Source organism: Condylostylus longicornis, unplaced genomic scaffold (assembly GCF_029603195.1).
Source record: "Condylostylus longicornis isolate FDR11 unplaced genomic scaffold, ASM2960319v2 ptg000148l, whole genome shotgun sequence".
In the NCBI taxonomy this organism is placed as follows: domain Eukaryota; kingdom Metazoa; phylum Arthropoda; class Insecta; order Diptera; family Dolichopodidae; genus Condylostylus; species Condylostylus longicornis.
In genome coordinates, this window is record NW_026578116.1 from 2,102,931 (window position 1) to 2,129,494 (window position 26,564).

The 26,564-nt window shown below is 23.0% G+C and overlaps 1 protein-coding gene across 1 annotated transcript in view; it reads left to right on the top strand.

The window, feature by feature from the left end:
* The window catches only part of LOC129615828 (uncharacterized), a 288,743-nt gene that overhangs the window by 125,098 nt on the left and 137,081 nt on the right, over positions 1-26,564 (top strand). The window contains exons 6-7 of the mRNA XM_055531211.1: positions 19,832-19,920; positions 21,749-21,985. Coding sequence (XP_055387186.1) covers positions 19,832-19,920; positions 21,749-21,985 — 326 coding nt within the window. The remainder of the gene's footprint in view (positions 1-19,831; positions 19,921-21,748; positions 21,986-26,564) is intronic.

The following is a 26,564-nucleotide window of genomic DNA, read 5'->3' on the forward strand; positions in this document are numbered from 1 at the left end:
TTACCTTAAAAACAAGAGAGAGTTTCTTTTTTTTTTTGAAGAAAATTAATTTTGAAAATTAATATTATGTATATAAGCTGCTTTTGTGAAAATTATAATAAAAGTGTTCCTTTTCTCCCTTCTTATAATATTGTATATTACATACAATAAGAGAGATAGAGAGAATGTGATTTTAAGACACCATTATATTATAATATGAAATTGTTTTGAAATAAAAATGTGCTCATAAATGTGTAATTTCCTAAGGTTATTAAATTTTTAATGATTCTCTTCTATTATAATATATACGAGTATATTATGAGCATGTAATAGGTATAGATAGATAAGTGAAGAAAATAATTTTATAAAAACTTTCAAAAAATGAATGAAAAAAAAAAAAATCAATATTATCAATAATTTCACCTGTAGCAGCAGGTGTTAAGTCTTTAATTACATATTCAAATATTTTGACAATTTTATATTTTAAAATATTTTCTTTCCTTTTTGTTGTTGAAATATTAAGGAATACTCTTATACATTTATAATTAAAATTTTATAATAAAAATTTTTGAAATTTTGTGTTCATTTTCTAAAATTTTAAGTAAATTTGTAGTATAGAATATCATTGAGTTTAAAAATATTATTAGATTTAAAGAGATTTAAAAAAAAAATGGAGTAAAAAATTAAATTTGGGAAGAATTTAGTGCGATATTTTCTGTTAGAATGTCTCAAATTTGCTTGCACTTAATATTATTCACATATATTCTATCGAAAAGCTCATGCTTTATCGTAAAATTTAGTAATTAAATTATTGAGGAAATTAATTTTAAGAGTTGAAAAGGAAGTGTAAAATTGCAATAAAAATAATATTTTAATACAAAACTTTATGAATTATGGTTATATTTATGTTGAAAATTTATTGATTTTTAATAAGATTTTTCTTTAAAATATCTAGGCTTTAAAATTCAAAATAAATACTGACGAAGTTATGATGAAGTTTCAATAAGAGACAGAGACATCTATACATATATATATAAATTATTAATTTCAAACACAATATAAACACAACTCATCCATTTTAAAAAATTTATTACAAATATTTTATTTTAGAGCAGAAGTTGTACGCGGACTTAATGTCAATCGAGTCCCGAAAACCCGTAAATTCATTATTTTTTAATATTAGACTAGAATTAGAATTTAATAAGAATTCTGCATAAGATTCTAAGCTATGTTATCATTGAAAAAATTTCTGTAGTACTATCGGTAATAAACCTGTTTCAAATCCCGACTGATTATTTCGGTCGCCAAATATATATATAAGGTTGTATGAAAATGTTTTTGCAGGAGCTTTAAAATTTTGATTCATGTTTTGAGATAGAGAATCTTCAAGCTTCTCAACAATACCAAAAGTGATATAACGTTTGAAAATTCTTAGAAACTTCTGTAATTTTTTGCCGAAATGAATGCAATGAGCAGATAATACTCGCACTGTAGCAATATTAAGCTATATTACATAAATATATGCATTTAGTGCTCACTTCAGATTAAAATAAAAATTTGAATTTCTGTCTAACAAAGCGTACAATATTTTTGTAGAAACCCAATTCGCTCCGAAAGTTGCGAAAATTTTTTTTTTAATTTTATAAACATATACTAGTATTTTTATGACTTTCGATATTAAAAAGTTGAAATTTTTCCGCTTTTAAGAAAACTATTCAAAAATACCTAATATGATTGTATAATTTTTATTTACCTAAGCAGATATACTTCGCAAACACAGACATTGTTTTGACGTAAGGCAGTATAATTATCGTTTTTGTTAAAACTATAACGCCCTTTTTATGATAATCTATTAATATAATTTATGAAAGGAGCAAATCTTTACACTATTTTGTAATAGTAAATAATGTAAATATGAGAGTGTGTGAATGAAAGAAAACACCTTACCTATTTTTAGAAAATCCTTTTCTTTTATTAAACCCGTTATTTTTAATTTTTGTGTATTTCTTTTTTTTTTTGTGCTCTTTTTTGTTATTTTATAGAGTCACAGAATTAAATAGTAATAATGGAGACGATTAAAAGTGTGTTTATGACAGAATGTCAAGAATTAAGTGTTTCCTTTTTAAATCAAAGAAAATTTTACTACTTACCCACCCTTATCACGCGATTTTAATGTAGAAAAGAATTGTTGCTATTATTACAAAGAAAATAAAGAGAAAAATAATAGGTAAGTAGGTAGGTAGATATTGTTTTCTTTTAAGGAAATAGGAAACGTTTATAGGCTTTTTTTCATTATACTTATATATATATATATTTTTTTAAATATGATTCCTTTGAATTTCATAAATTGATGAATGCCTAAAAGGCTGCTAAAATAAATTAGTGTTTTTCTGTCTACATCCGTTTATATTAGAAATTTTTATTTCATATAGATTTTTCTATAAAACTTATATATAATTTGCAGCCTGTTATTTAATGAAATTCAAACGATCACGTGTTTAATAATTATACAAGACAGGAAACTTAAAACGTCAATAGTATAAAGTAATAATTAATGTGTGTGTGTGTTATGTGATAAACAACAAGTAATTGACTTGCTTTATTATTTGTTAATTAAAATATAAAATTTACAATTTTCAAATTTTTCTTGGGGAAGTTAATTTTAATAGATTTAGCACGCGATTTTCAATAGATTTGACCTACTCATTCTTTATCTATTTGGAATATTCTATGAATTATTAAATTAAGTAAGCAATTTATAGAAGGCGGGTTGGAATTTTAAAAATGAAAATTTTATTAGTTTAATTTCTATTAATATTCTAATGCACGGTCACTATAATTCAAAAGAGTTCACCTAAAATGAAATCTTGAAATATCAATTGAAAATTCTACAAATCTCACACTCTTCCATTTTAAATATTTCGAGCGTATATAAAAATATTATTTGAACTCACCCTATCTATTTGCTAAATTTTGACAGCAAGTCCAATAAATTTCGAATATTAAAATTTAGCAAGTATCAATTAATATTTTCCTTTTCCAACTTGTTTTTGCTGTTTTGATTAACTTTTCTATTTAAATTAGTTAAATTTTTACTACCTGTTAAATACTAAGCTTTCATAACTCTCTACTCTCCATTTTATTTGTTTACTCTACTCTATATCTCATTTTGCACCGTCACTACCTAGCCCAGTATTAAAAATATAAATGAATTTATTAAATCAACAAATTTGATCAAGCCTCTTTAAATGTAAGAAGTTAAAAGTGAACGCCTTCATGTCGAAAAAAACTCTAACACGCCTTACAAATTATAAAATTTAATAAAATTTTTAGTATTAATTTTCTTTAAATATTTTCCAAAATTTCCTCCTACAAATAATAAAGGGGAATATTTTTATCATGTGTCTTAAATATCCTAAACTTTCGTATAACTTTAGTTTTAAAATATAAACTCGACTATGTTACAAACCATTAGTTCGACCAGCTGTGCTCTATTTCATTATATTTTAGAATCTGTTAGGGAAATAAAAAATATTACTTAAAAAACAAAAGATTTGTAATTCAAAGCACATAACTAGGTGGTAATTTTTATACTTTCAAAATTGCTCTAACCATACAAAAAAAAATTCGTGATACTTTAGACCCAGAAAGCAATGTTATATTTTTTAAAATGCAGGCTATATGTAAAACAAATAAAAAATTCTTTAAAAATAAAGTTCCTCTTTGTTGAAAAAATAAAAAAAAAAAAATTTACTATGATGATATAAATTACCAAATTGCAATGTTTGCAAAAGAATCCTTAATTTAACTAACAAAATATGAAATGAAGTTGGTACCATGTATTAATTCTCATAAGAATAATGGTAAAAGAGTTATAAGGTGGCCAACAAGACGATGATGGGAAAATATTCAAAGAGTTTTCCTTTTCTCTTTTTTTTCATTCTATTTAACTGCATAGTATGTGAGTCAAATGAAAAATTGCAGTATGAATGAAAAAAAAAATTCAGGCTAAACAAACAAAAAAATATTATGGGAAGAGGCACAAAAAAAAAAGCAAAAAATAAATAAAATGAAAATCATAAGGTGAAAAGATTCGAAATGTGAAACTTAAGGATACGGGGTATGTTTACATAAAAAGGAAAACCAAATAAAAGAAAAAAAAATTCTGTTTTAAATTTGCAGCAAATGAATTTTTGATTTTTTTCTTCCCTCTTTTCTTTTATGCTTTTTTATTTAGTATGCGGTCGAAACAAACTTAAATATTCAAAGTTCAAATTAAAAAAAATTTTTTTTTTTCACTTTACTTAAATTTAAAATTAAGAAAAATATTACTTTTATTGGTTTCCGTAACAAAAATTAATTTTCGTAGATCACTTAATGAGCTTAAAAGAAAAACATTTTATTTCACGTTTTTCCAATGCTACCAATAGTACCGCTTTCATTGTACATGTACCATTTCTTAGACTCTTATACCATAAAAAATTTAGACCTGTCATGGTTCGCTAAATATACCTTTTTTTTTAACATGTACTATTTTTAAATCTCAGAAAGTATTGAAGAGAGTATTCAACTCTAACATCATAAAGGTTTTTATAAATTCGGGAATTCCCATATTAGCGGGATATTTGTCACAATTAATTCTGTATTAAGTATGACATAGATACATAATACCTGCAATTTATTTACAAACTGGTAACATAATCATAGTAAGGCAAATCAATTAATATTCAAAATCGTATCTAAGTTTTTAGCATTACCATATTTTATGTGCTTGATTTATGAAGGTTCCAGTTTATTACAGTTCGAATATTCGAAATGACAATTTCTTAAATCATATTTTTAGTAAATTTTATAATTTTAATGTAAAATTTCAGACATACTTTCAATAGAAATATTTTCAAATATATTATTCTTTGTATTCCGAAACCTGTTCGTTTGTATTTCGAAAAATCTATCTTTTTTCCAATTTTTTTTTAATATTTATTTTTATGAATTCTAAAAATTATGTAAAATTTTAAATAAGAAATAAATTGATTTTTATTTTTTTGCAAAATATTTTCGCAATTTTAACAGGACATTTTTACACATATACATATTTTATGTATAAGTACTATGACTAAATTAATCCAATTTTGATAATACTGTCTGTAGCCTTAAACCAATAATAATAATAAAAAAATAATAAATTGAAATAGATTTCGTACAGCTTACATATTAAATTATAATATAACAGTAAAAATATACTATTGGTTTATATAAAACATTTATGACATAGAATACAGTAAAACGTATTCTACAAGGTTACAATCCCCAGGTCACGAATTAAAAATGTTTATAGTTTTAATCGATTCAATAAGAAACGGTTCACGTTTTTTATTAGATGAGACAGTATGTTCTATATATGTTTTTGACGCAAATCCTCAATCTGAATAAATGCTGCTAAGGAGCATTGACTGGATTCTATTGTATCTTATGACATAATTCAAATTACGACTTTAGAGGATTTTGTTTATTCATGCACAACAAATGCAACAAAGAATGCTTTAAGAGTCGAACGCATAAAATAACTGGATGCATGTATATTTTTCTCCACAAATATTCGAGTTTTTTATAATCACATTAAAATTGCTGAATTACACTATCAATATTGTTGCCTTGATAACCCTGCCCTACAAAATTGCGTTAATAAAAAAACTTGACCCATACAAACTCACTTCAATAATGTAAGCGTTTTCTTAAAATGTGCTTAAATTTTTTATTAATTTTATCCTCATAATCATTTGGTAAAGAAAACAATTAGCAAACTGAAGAAATATGCTCTTCAATAAATTCTACATTTATTGATTTAGCAAAACATTAAAAAATTATTACGATTTTTATTATTTTCAAATTTCTAGTGCACGGGACATGAGTAAAATAATTTTTTATATTAAAAAAGAAAGAGTTGACTGTGTACTGTAGGTTTTTTATTTTAAAATTAGCTGATTTTCGAAAGATGAAAATTTCATTTTTTTCTCTTTCGCTTTATATCCTCGTATATCCTTACAATCTGCAATATAATGCAAAAAACCAAAAACTAACAGAAAATTTAATAATAATAAAAAAAAAGTTCTGTAAACATTAAATGAATCGATTTTTATATTTTTTAAAATAAGTAGAAATAGAAAAAAATATATGAAAAGTATCATCGAGTCAAGAATGTTGAAAAGAGAAGAACATATGTGAAACAAAAGCAAGTAAAACTAAAAATTGTGTAAACACACATATTCATATGCACTTGTATATTGTGTTTAGAATTATTTGTAATTCCTGTGTATATAAAAATTTATTGCAAATCGAATTCTTTTTATTCCTATACTCTTTTTTCTTTGTTTTTTCAATAGTTTATAGTGGCATTAGTGGTAAAAAAAAAATAATAATGGAGAAAAAAAAAACTCATTATTAGAGCGCGACTAGAACTAAAAAACAGAATATTATCGGATTTTTCGATCAACCCAATTCTATTGTGCTATAGCAAACATATTGTACATATGTATAAGGTGTTAAAGGATTTTCGAAATAATTGGGAAATTTAATTTTTATTTTTTTTGTAAAAGTGCTAAAAACAATGAATTTTGTTTAGTAAAACTTAATGATGAATTTTTTCCTATTTCCATAATATTGAAATATAATTGGTAGAATATTTGAATATAATAAGTTTCGATTCTAACATTTTTCGTTCTAACAAAGGTGATGATTGCTCATACACAACTGAAAGCGTTAGCTCGCTGCTTATATTCGATTTGCCATCACAAATGTTTTCTGTCACAGTTTTTAAATGATAGATTGGCATAAATGATGAAAAAATAGAAAATTTCAGAAAAAAATGCTCATTATTGAAGTCTTCAATACGATGGGAAGTATATTAAAATAGATTTTACGAGAGAGGGGTAGTAAAAGAACCCCACTCACCACAAAAAATGGTGTAAAGCAACAGTCGATATACTTTTGTGGGTTATGGGCAAATTATACTATGTGAGTATTTTTCCAAATTTTAATAGTCGTAATCGAATATTTTTTGTTTTTGCAAGCAGAATAAAGGGGCGCAATTTTAAATTTGAGTGGGCTGCTTTCTGCCGACGGTTGGGTCTGACGAATTAAATTTTACTAGAAATAAGGGTTCACATCAAATACAGTTTCTCATCAATTATTTATTATTTCATATACAACTCATAAAATAACTGAAGTACGTTATCTACAGTTATCCTCAAGTTCTGCTGGCCAAATACGTAACTTACTTATATCCCAGTATGTTTTTTGTTATGTGTGCAAAATTTAATAAACCCTTTTTGAAATACCATCATATTTGTAAATCGCCGACTTGTTTAAATTTCTTTTTTGTATATTTTTTATTTTTAATTATTTATAACATGATAAAATTTTGGAATTGTAAAAAATATATTATTTTACAAAAAAAAAACCAAAACTTAAATTAGAAAAAACATGATGAAAATTATTTTATTTCTATTTTTATAATACAATTTGAAAAAATAACTAGTATTTTTAAATTCAAAACAAATATTTAGAATATTTGTTTTGAATTTTTGAATCGTATCTAGAAAATATTTATTTATTTTAATCAAGAGATAAGTTATATAATGGAATTTTATTATATTTAGTTACTCAATTGCTTAAATATTTGTTGAATAAATTTGTAAATACATTGATTATAAAAAGTATAAGATAGCGCTATAAACAATATAGCGCATAATAAAAGGTACCATAAAGCAGTACGAAAAACAAAATTGGATTACAAAAATTTGAGACCTTTATTATTGTAAAGTTGAATGAAACTACTAATTTTTAAAATAGCACTTTTACCTTGTACTAGTCAAAATACTGCTGTAAAAAATAACCTGTGTATGTACTATCTACATTATTAAAATTACATTTACTCATATACAAATCTATATCAAAGATTGCATACATTTAGGATGAGGCAAAAAAAAAATTTAAAGAGTCATTAATATAATGGTCGAATTTGATGTTATGTAAGTCAACATATTATTAAGTACTCGCTTCCATTTTTTTTTTTTTGTAAAAGTTCTAAAAAGAACATTATTACTATAGTACAGAGTTATGATAAGGCACGCAAATTCCAATTCTGATCCTTTTGATCTTGATGTCAGTAATGATGTTTCAAAGTATGTTCTTTGTATAGTCATATAAATTATGTTTAACTGTAGGAATCAAGAGCGTTTAAATGATGATTGTTTTAGTACTTACATGCAACTTTAGCATACATAATAATATATGCTTGGCCGAAAATATTTTGTTCTAACCATTAAACTAAAACTTTAGATTAAAATTTCATTCTAACTATAGCCACTGCACAGCACTAAATTCTTTATTAACAAAATGCTGTTTATTTGCAAATTTAAATTAGGGATAGATCAGATATCTAATAAAAAACATATACATATGTACATACTTACGTATATGGAACACTTTTAGTTCAATTTCGATTAACTTCTTCTCCCAATACATCCAATAAAATTTTATTTTACCATGAAAAATTGTTATTTTTCATAATATAATAACAAAGTCGGTATAATAATTAAATTCGTTAATATTATTATGCTGATTTTACGATAATTACATAATTTATTTCCAACAATTAGAAGTTATCAATTTTTTTTTAATATACTATAAAATAAATATATAGGTACCTTTGTATATATGTAGAAAGTGTATATACATAATATTACGTATAATTACCAAAAATTTTGGGAACGAAAAATTTTATAACTTTTTGCTTACAGAATGTAATTAAAAATATACATACATGAACTTTACATAACCTCCAACAGAGAGACGTATATAATTAAACAGATAATAATGTACAAAATGTGTACATTTATGTATCGTTGTATGTAAAGTTTTAATTGAAGAATAAACATAATGATTTTCCTCGCTTTTCCATCAGATTAGGTCTAATTAATATAATAATAATAATAATATGTATAAAAAATTTATTTTTGTTTTTATTATACAAATATTCGTTCTGTAATGAAATCAAATATCATACTCGCGTATTTTTCGAGATTCAATTCGATTACATACATATGTTAATATATGTATACATTTACAATAAATATATATTATTAAAATATTATATATTTAAGTACTTTCCTTAGTGAATTCATTATATGAGAAGCACATTGCAGATGCACAGTATCGGATCTACCATATATGCGAAGTAGTATTTGCAACGGACGCCAAAAAATCAAAAATAATCTACGTAGAAATAGTGTAAAACAAAAAATCTGAAAGTTGAATACCAGACTTTAATTCTATATGATAACTGAAGGGACTCGGGTTCAAACCCCGGCCAGGTTAATGGTTACTATAAAAATTATATTCAATGTTTATAGCTTTAATATACAACACTTATGAAATTACAAATTAGTATACAAGTAATTTTCATATATTCATAATTAATTCGATAAGAAAAATAAATAATAAATAATTAATAAGCTTAAATATTTAATATAAAAAAAAAACTAAGGCTGGCTAGTCACTTATCTAGTCAAAACTCTATTGCGCAATGAAACGGGGGTGTGACATAGTTATGCAATGATGTCATGCAATAGCCCTCCCAGGAGTGGAAAAGGAAAAAAAAATTCTATTACTAATCTTGCATTGAATATGATAAAGTAAAAAGAAGGTGATTTATTGTGCGCAAAATATTGTTCACTGCCCTGAAAAAGATGAGTGGGCGCACTTTTTAGAAATTACGCAGGGCACTCAACAAGAACCGGGCCTGCAGATGCATATAAAAATGTATACATAATATGAATTTGGATTTATTCAGTACAGCTATAATGCATAGCACAATTTTTATTAATTTACTAACAAGTTTTTAAAACAAAAACCAATATGGTATTACAAAATTCATAATGTAATATTGATTTTGTTCTATAATTTCTCACACAATAAAAAAATTGCTGTATATAACTTTTCAAATTTAAATAACAATAAAATAGAATCTTTAATTTCAACAATTTGATCGAAACCTTGTATATTGTTGTTGCTTAAATCGAGTAGCAACTACAATATACAATTTTCAAAAAAAATCAGAAATCGGAAGAGAATTAAGAACATACAACCTGTTCCTACTTAAAACCCTCCCAAGCTGAAAGATAAACCAGCTTAACAGGATATAAATGTTAGTGGTGTGTTTCAATATTAATATACGCCATTGTTTTACAACGGGCATACCATGCAGTCTTCCATTCTATATGGTTATAGTTTACGTGGCAGGTGCAAATTTTTCAAAAAAATTTTTGAACCGATTCACTAACACCTGCATCATTTCCGGTAAATATAAGTTTTGATAAGAAAATACTATATTATCCATTAATAGCACTCTATGATATAAGAACAATTATCTTTTTCAAGGCAGCCTGGTCTACAGTCTTGCAGAAGCTTTATATGCTTATACCTTCTTCGGTATGTAACACAAAACTTCAAGGAACGTTATTTTCAAAGTTTGTATTATAAAATTTAAATTTTTCTAATTGAATCATTATTTTTCCCGGAAAAAATTATTATTTTTTAAATTAAAAAAATTATTTTCATATTTCTATCCCAAGGTTTATCTGAACAATAATTATTGAATAAATGAAGTATATTGCATCATATTTTATGAATTCATTATAGCAATTTCGCGATAATTGCAAATTATTATTAGATAATAAATTTCAATAGAACTTACATACATACTTAGATACATAAATGTATGTACATTATATGATATTTTTCATCAATAATAATACAAATACGTTTCATAAAATTGAGTATGTAATTATGAAAAGTAAACATACTAAATGCAAATTTAAACATACACATACAAAATAACATATGAATCTCATGAGATTTATTAGAGATTTCAATGCTTATAGGAGAAAAATAGAATTTTATTTTACAAAAATTTCTAAACATGAAATCATTAAAATATTTTATTCAGTTAATATGCAATTCGTAGGAATGAAAATGTTTTATTTCTACGAAATGTTGAAAATTCACAAATAATTATCTTCCATAATGAATTTTTCAATTCTCTATTAAGAATATAATTGTTATATAATATTACATAAAAAGTGAAATTATATAAAAAATTTTGTATATCTACAGAGAATACAAGGATGCTTATTAGAACTTTGGCACCAACAAACGGTTTACTTCGTTAGAAGAAAATTTTTTTCCATCGCCACCCCCTTCTCAAGTTATTGCCTCTAGAAATTTATAAAGTTTGAATTTTTGGCGTCTTATATTTCCGAAACCGCAAGCTTTTTCAAATTTCTATAAACACAAAAAGCTAACAATGAAATCCATGACATTAAAAAATATAACTATTTTTCTTAACTCACGCAATTAACCCTTAAAATCGAGCATTATGTTAACCCCTCTTTAAATTAATTTTTTCTTTATTTCAAAGACTGCATAAATCGTTCATCCTAAATATATGCAATCCTAGAAATAGTTTCGTTTATGAGTGAAAATAATTATAATAGGTAGGTCTACGTAGACTGTATTTAAAAGCAGTTTTTTCACTTGTTGAAAGGAAAAGTGCTACAAAACAAACCATTGGTTAGATCTGACTTAATTTTTTTTTAATTTGAATACAATAATAGTAACTTCATGGTATTGCAGTTATTGTTGAGATCCTTATAATAATAAAATGAAGAATTATTTGAAAATGTTTTCTAAATTTCTCTGTCATTCAAAAAATTTTTATTAATTTTCACATGAGACAAATTTAGTGAGAAACGCTTGATAAGTATTTAACAATTTTCACGTTCATTTAGCATCGGTTGACATCAAATGTACCTTTTGAATACTATTTTCTAAGTCGTATTCTAAAGACACATTTATCGCACATTTAATCTAAATTGCATTAAAAACTTACATTGTCTTAAATTAAGTTAAATTAATATACAATTACTGCGTCTTCAGTTAATGCACTATAATATCGGTATGATACAGGAACAGTAATAAATTTCCAAAAGAACGCAATTTAAATTTTCTAAAATTTTTCTAAATTATTTTATAACGTTTTTCAATTTAAATTTTTACCTATAGCTTGTAGAGCAAAAAATTTTTATAATATTTTTGTAATTTAAAGTTATTGATTTTTTATTGATCATAAAATATTAAAAAACCTATTTTACAATATGAATATTTTGTGCACATTACCTATATAAATGTGTACAAATAAAATATACAAATAATAAAATTTACTTAATAAAATATTCTGAACATGTAAAAAAATTAATTTTGTATTCAATAAACTTTATTTTATTATTTTTGCTTTTGTATCCTAGATATTTTAGCTACTATAGCTTAAATTTGAATGTTAAAAATATTGAAATTTTAAATTTTATATAGGAATATGTGATCAGCACATAACCGACCATAATGTATATAATTATACATTATATAATTCATGTATATAATAGACACATAATGTATACTGCCTAGGTTAGTGAAAGTGTTACAGAAAATAATGAAAATACGTTTTAAGCATTTCTTTACAATTTTAAGGACTAAATTAAGCGACAAACCGACCAATATCTCTCTAAAAATAATTTAATTACATTTCCCCACATTGGAGAAATGCTTTCTCACCGAAAAGTTGACAGGTGAAATTTGGTGCTATCACATAACGTCCCATTGTATGCAGTGAGGTCGTAATGGTAAAAAAGAAAATCAATTTTATGAAAATTTTCAAAAAAAAGGCAAAACGTGAAGAAAAAATTAAATCTATATTTTTTTCTGTCATAGCCTGAGTTGATAAATTTGACATGACATAAATAAGACAAAAAATTTCGAAATATCAAAAGAACCGAACTGAGGGAATGAGTTCAAAAAATTTAGTAATCGAAATGTAAAGTGAAAGAGTAAAATATTCCTTTTAGAGAATAGGATAATTATCCAGAATAAGTAGTTTCTTTTACTTTTCTTTTAATAGCTACCCTATCCCCGAGTACCAAAACTTGCTTTGCCAAAAAAAATTTTTTGAAAAAAGTAAGTTTTAATTCTCGAATTAATATTTTTAAAAAGGAATGAAGCTTGTTTAATTTCTACCTATAATACGGGAATGCGGTTAAATAAATTTGTTATAAATTTTTTATAGAATATAGATAAAACATTCAAAAAGAAAGACTGATAAATTCTGCTTAGTAGAACGAAATGAAATGGAATTCAGCTTCTTACACTTTTGTCTATTAATATTTAGAACTAATTGAGTTAAACCGACTCAGTTTCTAGTTATAAACTTAGAAAGTTCGAGTACAAAATAAAATTTAGAGCAATTAAATTAAGAATTAAAGGAGTCTTTATTTAGAACTACAGATTTATTACAATTGATCCTGACATTTTTATGAGATTAAAGATTTCATTACAACAGATATGGAAAATTTATGTAATTTAACAATATTTTATCGTTGTTTTTTACTATTATATAGCTATACATTATCTTTAAATAACAAATAAAGTAATTAATATTATTTTACAATATTTTATTCAATTATTTTGATAGCAGTACACATGTAGTGTATATTCTTTTATTTTACTTTAAATTAAAATAAATTAAAATAATCAAGTCATCTTCATAAAATTTATAAAGAATTTAACAAAAATATTATTAAAAGTATTATACATATTGTTATAATTGGAAATTTTCATCTTATGAACACTGAGTAATTGAAATTCTTATAACTATTATTAAAAATTTTATTAAAGTCAATTTTAAGTTAAAATAATTATAATGATTAATTTCATGAAAAAAAAATTAACAAATTAAATTTTCTGAAAGAATTTTCGGATTCTGGCTACACAGAATCTGTTATTAAATTTTTAAGGTAGTTAGATATAATGAAAAGTTATAGAACCATTGAAATATATATTTAAAATCAACTCTTTGCAACTTATATTATACGTGTATAAATTTTGTTATGATATGAAAAACTAAATTATTATAAGGCAGTATTACCAATTTATTGACAGCCCCATATGATGTACACATATAATGTAACATTGATTAATTTAGTTCTACATTATTATTACCCTAACCTTTCTTAAGACATCTCAATTGTGTTTTGCAGAGTGTTTCTAGCAATATGCGTGTAGAGACTGTTTTAAAATTATTATCTCATTTTTGTAACAAGAAATGACATACAAAACAAGGACTAGGGTAATTAAAATTATAATTACTTAGGACCATGATTTTTTCTTCTTCGGAACGACAAATATTTTTATTTGTACTAATAATCTGAAATCTATTGTATGAGTTTCTAATCAGCTACAATGTTTCTAAACAAAATATGGGATCCTTTGATTAAAACTCGCCAAAAAGTAATTTTCAATTGGACGGTTCGAATGAACTGCTACACATAATTATGTTCGTGGCCAAAAATTTTATGTGAAATTATATTCGGAAAGTGTAAACAATTTATTTTTATGAGTCTTGTGCATTAAGTCATTTGCATTCTTCTTTAAATTCAAAATCAAACATAAATAAATAGCAAATGTTCTTACATAACAATTTTTTTGTTTGTAATTTTGAGAATATTTCTATTAATTTTTTATCATGATAAACAATTTATAATAATATTCGAAATATCTGGATTTAATGTGATTTGTTTTATTAAAATATTATAGAACAAGCCAAAAAAATTAAATTTTTTTAAAGTTTAGAATAAAAATAGAAAATATTTTTCACATTTAAAAAAAATATTTTTACAAAATTCAATATACTATTTAATTCAATATACTCGTAAGAATATGATAATAATAGAAAAATTCTAACACAAAAAAAAAATTGCTTTCCCTTAGCTAACACTCCGTCAACTGTACAAAAATACAAAATCCATATAAAATAAATTTCTCATGAGTTCTATAAAAAAAATTGTTAAAGTTTTACATTTTTTTTTTTTTTCTGTGAATTCAAGGTTCCCCATACATTTCAACTTTGTATGCCTAAAAACTTTTCGATAACAATATTTTAATTGGCATTATCATGAAATGATTCTCTAGATTTTCGAAATTTTGTCTATTATCAATATCATAATAAAATTTACAAGCTTTCTATTCATTACAACAGAATACCTTTTACAAAATTTTACAATAATTACAAAATTTTTCAAATAATATGAAAATATTTAAAATCACATAATATTTTTGTTAAAAAATTTTCATTGTTACAATTTTATTTACTTCATAATACAATACAAAAAATAATAAAATTAATGAATCAAATCTAACCTTATACATACCTTATACAACCTATTCCTAAACATTGAGTATATTAAAATTGCATAAACATTTACTTAAATTATTGAAATATGCAATATATTCATGTGTGTATGTAAATAAATGTGCATAGTAAATATTATATACAATGTAATTTAATATTATTTTCTAAACAATTTATGTCTATATGTATTTATATAGTATTTGGAATACCATTAAAAAATTTATATTATATAGAAATGAAAGAAACGAGTCTATTATATAATATAGACTTTAAAATTGAAATTATTATTATAAATAAAATTCATTGTTAAAGTTAATGGAAATAGTTTATAACAATATCGAAATATTATCTGGAAACTTTAAACATTTCTAAATATAGTTTTATCATCCGTTTACGTATCCTGTGAATTCAAATACATATTATATAATAAAAAGTAGAAAAGTACATTGTAGAAAATAACAATCTGAACAGAAAAATAATATGCAATTCATATCTGAATGCATTATCAAAAATTTCTCAATATCCTTTTGCATACAATAATAATATAATTGTATATAAGTATAAGTACAGTATGTAATGTATGTATATGTATATACAACAAAAATAAACTTAATATCAACCATAACAATTTTCTGAAACAATTCACATCCTTTTGAATATAAAAATTATTTTTATATAATATTATAAGTATGTATATTTTAAAATGCATTTCCATTTTATTGTATATATATGATAGGTTATATATGTACATTATATATTTTACATTTTAAAATATTTACATATTTTATATACAATATTTACATTAGAATAGCTTGGCGTATCGTATTTTCCTTATATATGTACATATTATTATGATTTTATACAAAATTTTAATAAATTCATATATTTATGTAAGTTTTATATAGAATATGTTGTATATATACATATAAAATATGTAATATTAATATGTATATAATAATTGTGTCACTCAATGCATTCCATTTAACAACATCCCGTTCATAAGTTTTCTATATATGTATATAAATTTTGTTTTTTTTTTTTTTAGTAGTTTTCAATTGTCCTTATTTATATGAATATTATTGTTTGTTATGTTTGTTAAGTGCCGGTGCCTTAAGTATTCAATATAATCGAAATTAAAATGATTTCATGATTTTTAAAAAAAATTTTTTTTTATAAAAATTTACTCTACTATAAAAATCCATATAAATATACTACTTGTATATTTTAGCCATTAAAATAAATTCTGCGAAAAAAAAAAATAAAATAATTTTTTTTTGAAATTTTTATTTCAATTTCATAGTGCAGGAAAACTTTTTCAATATCATTAAATACATTAAATATGTATTATATGTGTGTTATATGTGTGTTAATCAAATTGGAAATGAGAGAAAAATATTATTATTATACATGTTTTATTTTATATAATTAAATTAATAATATTATTTATATTGAAAGTTAAAATATAAACATAAAAAATTTAAGGTTGAAAAATATTTGCTTTTCATAAAAAAATGTATGTAGTGTGTTGTCTATGGGAATATGAAGTTTAATTCCAGCTCTTTTTATAATTTTAATTGAAAAATAAAAATTTAAATGAGATTTTTTTAAAAATTATTATACGATGTATAGGTAAGGCACTTCTTTTGCAAAATTTTTAAATAATTTTAAGAATTAATTTAGCTTGAAATTTCAATGTTATACCCTATTAATCTTGAAATTTGCCTGAATATTTGATGACGAGAAAGAAATGTTAATTGTCTTATTTTTGGTTTTTAATTTAAAAAATCTTGTTATTTTTAATTTTTTTTCGGAAAAACATTTCATTCAATTAAATATACCCATAAACAATGCACATTACCATGTATTCTGGAGAATTTTTAAAAATTTTTAGTTTCATATCAGTAGTCTAAATTAGGCTAAATTGATTAAAGCGCAACATATTATATTTGTTAGTCTTGGTTCACTTGCAATGCATAAAAATTCAAAGTAAGTTGCGACAATAATTTATAAGAGAACTAATTAACCTAATAATAATTGCTATTAATATAATAAACAAAAATCAATGTTTATTGCTATAAAAATGTCTAGAAAATCAATGTTAAATGTAAATAGTTGCAATTTATGTTATTTTGCATGAAATTTTTACAATTTTCCCAATAAACATACAATATTACTGAAAGTAATTTGTGAATATAAATTTTAAATTTATTTTAAATATAGAAGATGTCAATAATTTTAAAAATAAATTAATAAGAAAAAATATTTTTTTTTTTTAAACAATGTATATATATTATTATTCAGAATACATTGTATAAAATTATATGCAAACGATTTACTTATAAAAATTTAATTTTTAGATTTAAAATAAATAAATAATTGCAATTGAATTTAAGTGAATTTAAAATTATTATGTATTAAAATTTTTCAGTAACACCTTTTATACTTAATTAGAAATCAATAGGTATTACTAATGAAAAATTAAATTTATTTCACATTGCATTTAAAATAATAATTTTAAATTTTTTATAAATTTAAAATTATATATAATATAAGTGATGTGGAAATTCCAGTAATATTACTATGGTCATGCTATATACCGCGATTTCAAATATTATATGCACCTACTTAATCTGCATGTAATTATTATAATATTATACATTAAGCCCGATATTTCAATTGCTTAACATGTACATAGTTGAACTTGGAGAAGATAAGAAAACTACCTTTCGGAGCGAGATTTTAGTTCTATTTATATATACAATGCATCATTTTGGAAAGTGATGCTTCGAAAGAATAAGAAAATAATTTTACTAAAGCAATAATTTCTCTCGTAAATTTGATCTACATAATGTTGTTTAACTTCAAAATTCAAAAAATTTTAAGTATAAGAAGTATTTTAAATGGGGTATAATAAAAATTAAATCTCATATTTGTACATATAGTGCCTGAGATCGGAATTGTTATAATCTTATTAATATTGAATTCAAGTTATAAATACCAATTGCTAAATATTATTACAATTCCGATGCGAGGGAGTATTATACTATCCAGCATCTGCGTTTCGTCCTTCATATAGGGCCACCTTTCCTTAAACCCGATCAACACTTGGACCCTTAGTCCTTAAAAATTTGCAATATTTTTTCATATATTTTAATTTCGCTAACTCAAACATTTACCGACATTTAAACAGTTCAAGATATAAAAGTTTGCATCCGTACATTTTCAGAATTTGTTCTTAACCATATTATGAATTAAATGTTCTTAAAATACATAATTTGTACCTATTTTTCTTTTAGTATAACAAATTTTAAATTTCAATATATTTAAGAAATAAAATAAATTATTGCTATTTAGATACTTTTCATCATATTCAAAATTACAGAACAAAATGTATGATTTATTAAACTACACATATCATACATAATATTATAATATATGGACCGTATATCACAGAAGGTATATATACCTATAGATATCATAAATGTCAACATTTTAAACTGTCATCATTCACATAAACGTAACACAATATATCATTATTACTACTAAGTTAAAATCTATTCTTATGAAAATACAAGGATATAAAATTTACGTTTGTGTATGTGTATATGCGGAAATTTCTATTTATTCATGTTTCTATTGTATGCAATTATGTTAAGAATTTTACAAAATATTTTTGAAAATTTTCTATATTATATAATTTTAAAATAATTCTTAAATAATATAAATAATTTAAATGCACTTTTGGTATACCTATAAATTAATATTTTTTTGTAAAGTACTTACTACACAAAATATTGTATTTTTGAAGAGTATCTATGTACAAATAAAATAATTTGAAACAATATTGTACTTGACCTCTAGAGAATTTGATAAAGATTTTTGGTTTTGTAAAATTTTCGTTTTAGGTATTTGAATTCTCTATTTAAATTTGTTTACTATGAAATTAATGTAACGCTAAAACCATTTACTAACCCAATAATGTAAACAAATCAATATAATTTTGTGGGATACATTTTACATAATAGATTTATTTTTCCGGTTAAATTTTGAAGGATAAAAATAATTTATAATTTCGACAATGTGTAATAAATAAAATATTATTATATGGGAACAGAAACCATAAGGCTAAATATTTTAATGTTTATGGAATTTATTTCTGGCCACTAAGTACCTATTTTCGACATAGGGTTTAATTTGTTTTTAGTATTTAATAAAATGCATGTAAAAGAATATTACTTAAGGATCACCCTTCGTTAAAACAACTAAGTTTACTATAGTATTGGAAGACTAAATATAAACAGATTTAAGTCTTAGAATGTATCTGAAATTTAACGTAAAAAAATATTATTAAAAATGCTGGTGCCAGTATAAAAACTTCTAATAACACTCTATTACTCAAGTGGGATATTATCAAGCCCGAAAACTGAATTATTAAAACTAGACATATGAATCAAAATCTTAATATTCACTAAGTTTTAGATTAAATCAAAAAAGTTATTATAAAAATTTTGTTCTAAAAATTTCTAAATTGTTTTTTTTTTTGTATATTTGCAGGTGTTTCATCCACCCAGTCAACCTGATGATAATTCCTTTGAATTTAGGATAAGATATAAATTTATAAGTCAATCGGATGCACTAGTTAGGTAAAGTATTAAAAATTTGCATTTGAACTATCACTTCACTTTATGCGAAATCATTTATTTTATTATTTGGTAATTGTAATTTTTGTTCAAATTGTAAAGGTATATTCAACTGCTGAGCCAGATGAATTGAAAAAATTAGAAAACAAAATCTAAATTGAAATAATATAAAACCTTTTTCCCAACAAAGCTAATACAGAATGATTCAGAAAGGCATACAAAAAAATATACCTTTGGTTAGAGAATCAAAAATGGGCTTAACTTTTGTTCTGGACTAGTAGCCAAAATTTCAAAGTTTTAAAAAATTTCGTAAAAATGATCGGGTTAGAGAAAACTAAAAAGATAAAAAAAAACAAATTTGATTTTTCATGAAGTTCAAAAGCTTGGTATTCTGAAAGTATACACAAAATATAAAATCAAATAACATGTTGATTTTAAGTTCTTTAACAGCCCTTACAGAAAATGTTGTTGTATAGCTTTCTGAATCACCTCGAATAAATATTTTGTGTTTACAAAATCGATTCGACATTATTTCTTTTGAATTTATTACAAAGTATCGAATTGAAAATTTGGTATTTAATATTGTAAATCCTTAGCAAAATAAGCAAGCAACCGAGAGTTGAGTAAAATATAATAATATGATAATTGGTGCCTCTGATTACAATACAAACGTCAGTAATTTATTTTATACAAAATCATAATTTTCTTTTCATTTCAAAATTATAACCTTATAATAAAATATACTATGATTTATTGGATTGTAATAATTGTAAATCATATGATTAATTTGAAAAAAGAACAGAAACCTTAACAAAATATTTGTCATGTTGTGGTTCATTGTTAACATAACATAAAAATCTTGAAATATATTTCATCAATACTTGAGGTAGGGAAACATTAATCATTCATAATTTTTATCGAATTTTTTACGCTGCATATATTAATTTTACTATAATTTAAATGGAAACGAACACCTTTTCAATAGATTTTTTCTTTTCTAATTTTTTTTTTTATTTTTACTTAATATGATTTTGTTAAAATTTAGGTGACTTGTATTTTATTTTCGTATATTTGTTAGTTATTGTATTCCTCTATGAATTCTACACGTATAAAAATATATTCAAATACAAAGAAATCTATTAAAATCACGTTTAATTCTATAAAATTTCGTGCTATAACTATAAAAATCAACTATAAATTTAATTTTCTTCAATTCATTCAACATTAAAACTATAATATAATTTAGATTTAGATTTACTTAAGTTACCTGAAATTCTATTCCTTGTTTTAACAAAATGGAAAAATAAAAAAAAAAAATGATTTTTATTTTTCGTAGTCGTGTAAACGTGATACAAAAATATTTATAATTGAAACTTAAGCAACAAGTTATATTTTTATATCATGCTATATTGCGAGAAATAAATGTCATGATAGTAACACATAATATTTTCTTACACAAAAATTCTTTTTACATTTTGATCGTATATACAATTGTACAAATTTCAATAGAAAGAAATAAAAGAGAAAATGAGTTTCACATAATAACATGAGGTGTATTGGGGTGGTTTTGTTATAAGAGTGTAAATTTATTTAGCACCTAATTTAATTTTTATTAACATATACACCTATCTAATATGTGTATGCATAAAATTTTAACATAAATGTATACGTGCAATAGTATCTATATACTATAAAATAAAAAAAAATCTTTCGCCTATATAATATAATAAATTTTCTTTTATATTATTTTATTCTAATTTAATTTATATTTTTTATATTATAGAAATATACGTTTTATATTTTATAAATAAATAAAAAAAAAAAATTTCAGGTATGGCAGTAGTGATAAAGTGTTAGAATTAGGACGTGTTACACCAGGAACATATTGTACAAGGCAATTTGATGAATGCTATAGAAAAAATTGTCGTTTACAAAGTCCCAATTATCCTGGAATGTATCCAAGAAATGTCACATGTTATTGGACAATTCGACAAAAAGAAGTTCCTACATGCAAGCATGCAATGATAGCTGTTAGTCAAGAAAATCAACATAAATCTTTAGTTAAGAGGTAAGTAAAAAATATTATATTATATTGAATAAATAGGTTAGAATTAGTCAGTTTTTAAATTGCGTTTTGTCATGACAAGCACTTATAATAAATGTCCCATTTATACGTATATTTACGAATAGTGTTATATTATTATTATTATATCTGTGAAGGTATTTTATATTACTTGTTTGCGATACAGAATATAGGAATAGAGAGGACGTGCTTGAAAAATATTATGTTGATTTTATTGAGTAACAAACGAATTAATATGAAAATAAAAATTTAAAGCTAAAATGATTCCTTGGTTAGGAAGAATATTGTAGGTGTATGAAAAGATTTAAATTTCATATGATTTGAAAATCTTAAAAAAAACAAAAGATGTTACAAATGTACAGAGATTTTTTTACGGTCTTTAGTTATATAGAGTCTTTAGTATAAGAAAATATATTCTTACATGAACAATAAAACAACTTAACTACATTCGCACTAAATTATGCATGCGTCCCATTGCCTAACTATTCAGCAGTAGTTGGGAACTGATTTTATTAGAACATAATGTTGTTTCTTAATTGGATTTTCTATTACATTTAATTAAATGGTGTCTATATATCGAGTGGACTTGCAAAATGTATTTTTGTATAACAAAAAAATTGAGAAAATATCATAAATATTAGACCACGTAATAAATTCCTCTTTATTTCGCATTCTTTTACTTATATCATTACTTCATTTTTTATTGTTCTCAGTACTTCCCTTCCCAGCGTTACCGTATGTAAACTTAAATTAAAAACCGGAAAAAATAAAAAATTTACAAAATTTTTAAAGGCTTCAAAATTTTTCTTGTTTATTTAAACATTATTAAATTTTTTCCAAAATCTCTACATTATAACATGCATATATCTTCAAATTTTAAAAAGAATTTCGATGAAAAACTTAATGCAATTTTTATCTAAAAATATTTTAAATTATAAATCATTCAGTTTTCGATTTAAAAAACATTGCTCCACATATATAGGAAAAAAATCGTGAAAAATAAAAAATGCAACATATTCTACACATGGAAGGATTTTTTGAGAGGGAGAGATGACAAGATAAGTATTGATAAAACTACAGTTTTTGAATATACTAAATATGCTACAATTAACTGGACTTTTAGTCTACCACAAAAATCTACTCAATTTAAACAATTTTCATAATTTTAGATTTCATATCGAACTATTAATGTCCTTTTGACTTCTTCGGCAAATAAATTAACAATTGTATTATAATAAAGTTGTTTATAAATAAATACTTATATTTTAAATGCAAAATTAAAGAAATAATTTGTTAGTGTCTATAAAATAGATATCTTATTAAATTGAACATTTATAACACAAAGGCAATATAGAAAGAAAACTATTATAAAATTAATTTTATAAAGTAAAAGTAAAATATACATATTTTTTCCAGTAACTCTAATAACTTTGAAAAATATCCCAGTTTTCGTAAAATTTACAAAAAATTTTTCTTCTATACACATAATTTGATAATTATAGGGTTCTCCTATGCAATTACAGAAAAGCAATATTTCATTTCAACCTAAACGTTCGAACATATTTTAACTATTAACAAGTATTATGCCCACAATTCAAAGTAGATAACTGCACAAAATAAACAAGTAAATTTGAAATTAGAAAATTATTATAAATTAGAATGTAAAACAACTTTTTATATAAAAGATTTTTTTAGACTTCATTTAGCAAATATTTTAGGTATTTCTTAAATTTATAAAACATTGCATATATTCCGAGATTTTTAAAGCTATTGCAAAATTGTACAAAAAACTTATTTTAACTCCCCTCTAAATACACGGACTAATATTTGTTAAATGTACTCGAAAGACTGTATGTAAATGCATATGTATATGTACGAGTATATATACATTCGTTATCTTATGTATATAGATTTAATATTAAAAATTCGAACATTGATCAAATTTTGATTTTTTTTTTTGGTATATAACTCAAAACTTTATAATAGAAAAAAAAAGTAATAAATTTTACTATAGTGTATAACAGTTTTACTTTTACTATATTATAGATTTAAAATTTTACCTTTTAAAATTGTTATATAAAACTTTACATAACATTTGAAAAGTTCTTTGTACTGATAAACTTCTATTTAATGACATTTTCCCCATATACGAGTCTATACATACATGTAGATAAATAGAGAGAACAAGTTTTTATTTTTTTGTTTTTTGTGCTTTGCTCTTTTTTAATTCGTTCATAAATCAAAAGAGCTCTTATACTTGTATAAAACTTTTTAGTAGGTTTTTGTTACAATATTCTGGAAATTTGTTTTTATTTCTTTTTTGTTTTACAAAAAAAAAAAAATATGGAAAAAAAATTGATAGAAGTATGAAATAAAGATCCTTCTCCTTTTTCTCAATGAAATTTTACTCGTATATTTTTTTTCTATTTCTCTCTCATTTTATTTTAATTTTTATTTTTTGTTTTGTTTTTAGTTTCAATGAGGAAATTGACTGCTTAAGTGTACATGAATAACTGAAAACTAGATATATGTAATTATATTAGAAAAAGAAAGCTATATAAATGTAATATACATATTAGAAAAATATTGTTGATTAAAGTGGGATAGATATTCGGTTTGGAAAAAAAAAATGATCCCCTTTCAATAATAGATGAACGTGTAGTATATAAATGCATTCAATTGAAAAACGTTAACCTAATTCTTAGTTTTTTTTTTATTCAAATATGAATGCATAAAATATACTTATACTTACTTATATATATATACCTATGCATACATGAATAAAATAATATATAAATTACTCTACTCTTTATTAAAATATAATATAAAAGAAAAGAAAATGTTAAAAAGATTTTAACGATGGGTACTTGTTGTGCTTATATAAGAGAGAAGAAAGAAAATATTATTTTTCTTTCATTGAATATTGCTTTTATATTTTTATGAGGTTATTATTCATCTCTCTTTCTTAATATATACATAATTATTATATAGAAAATTTGGGACAGTATATTAATGCCTACATATATACTCTATTTAATCAAAATTATATTTAAATATATAACAAATATGCAACAATTTTAATAATTTATTCAATTTTTTTTTTTTGATATAAGTGAAAAAATAAGAAATTGTTTTGAAAAATTTAATATTTAGGTCAGAAATACCATTTGAATTGTTCCTATTACTTAGGATACTATTAAAGAAATTCTTATATAGATACAATGTTTAAAAAATTAGGTTCAATGAATGATGACGACGAATAGTGAAGGCGAATAATGGATAGTATATTTTTTAATATTTTTAATATTTTACGTGTCAGAAACAAAAATGCAACATTGTGTTAAAATTAAAAAATTTATATAGATCATCGGAAAGGTTTATTATTGAACCTATTCCAAAATCTATTAAAATCTATTGAACTGTTCAATAACCAATACATTTTAAATTATTAATATTTTTAATATGATTTCTTCTTATAGAAATTTACTTAGTAGAATTATTGAACATCATAAAATTTAATATAAATATGTAGATATTTCTATTTTTTTTTTTTTTATTACTAAAGAAGTGCCAGTTAATTCATTGCAGTTCATATTATATACTCTACGAAATAATTTTATGAATTCAATGTATAGTAAAAATGTTGACTACTTAGCAGCTAATTGAATCATTTTAAAATTATTGTGAGTTATATTTGCTATTGCTTTCACACTATAATTGATGAAACTGTTGCCTGAAAAATTAAGAAATTCTTACATATGAAATCACAACTGACCAAATTTAAAATTTCGTAAATGTAGGAGTACCAAAATTTCATATGTATATAATAGATAAGAATAAATGTACCTGCCAGTATTTCATGACGTATACATTTTTCTATCAAAAATAATTGAGAATTTCTATGAATTCGGTCTCCAGTCCAGTAATACAAAAACTATAAGTATAAGAATTTGATACTGTTGAAAATGTCCGAATTATAAATTTCTTTTGACAAAAAAATATTTTTAAACACACCCGAATTAAAGATTTTAATAAAAAAATATAATAAGCAACTGATCAAGCAGCCTTTTCATTAATTTAACCCTTACAACATTAAACCCTGACGTAACCAGGAAATTGTTAAAAAAAATTAATTTATGAGATCTAGAAGAACGAACCTGTATATTCAGAAATTTAGTGTTAATAACAAATGTAGGGCAAAATAAAAAAACCAAAGAGAAAAAAATATAATGAAAAAAATTAATGAATTCGAAATTCCAACGAAATAAAAAATACTGTTATACATGAATCCATAATGAATATTGTAACTTTTCTCCTTTTATTTTTTTCATAATTATTATAGTTGTATGTGGTTTTATAATTTTAAAATTAAGTATAATAATTTTCTCATATTTTAATTTAAATCAATTAGTGAAACTGAATTTCTACAGACGAACAAATTTTTTGTTTTTGTTTTTTTTTTTTTGTTTTCCTTTGAAAAAAATAAGTACAAAACAGAAAAAGCAGTCAGTAATGATTTTTGCAAGGATATCTTTACAAAATAATAATTTGTACCGGTAAAATT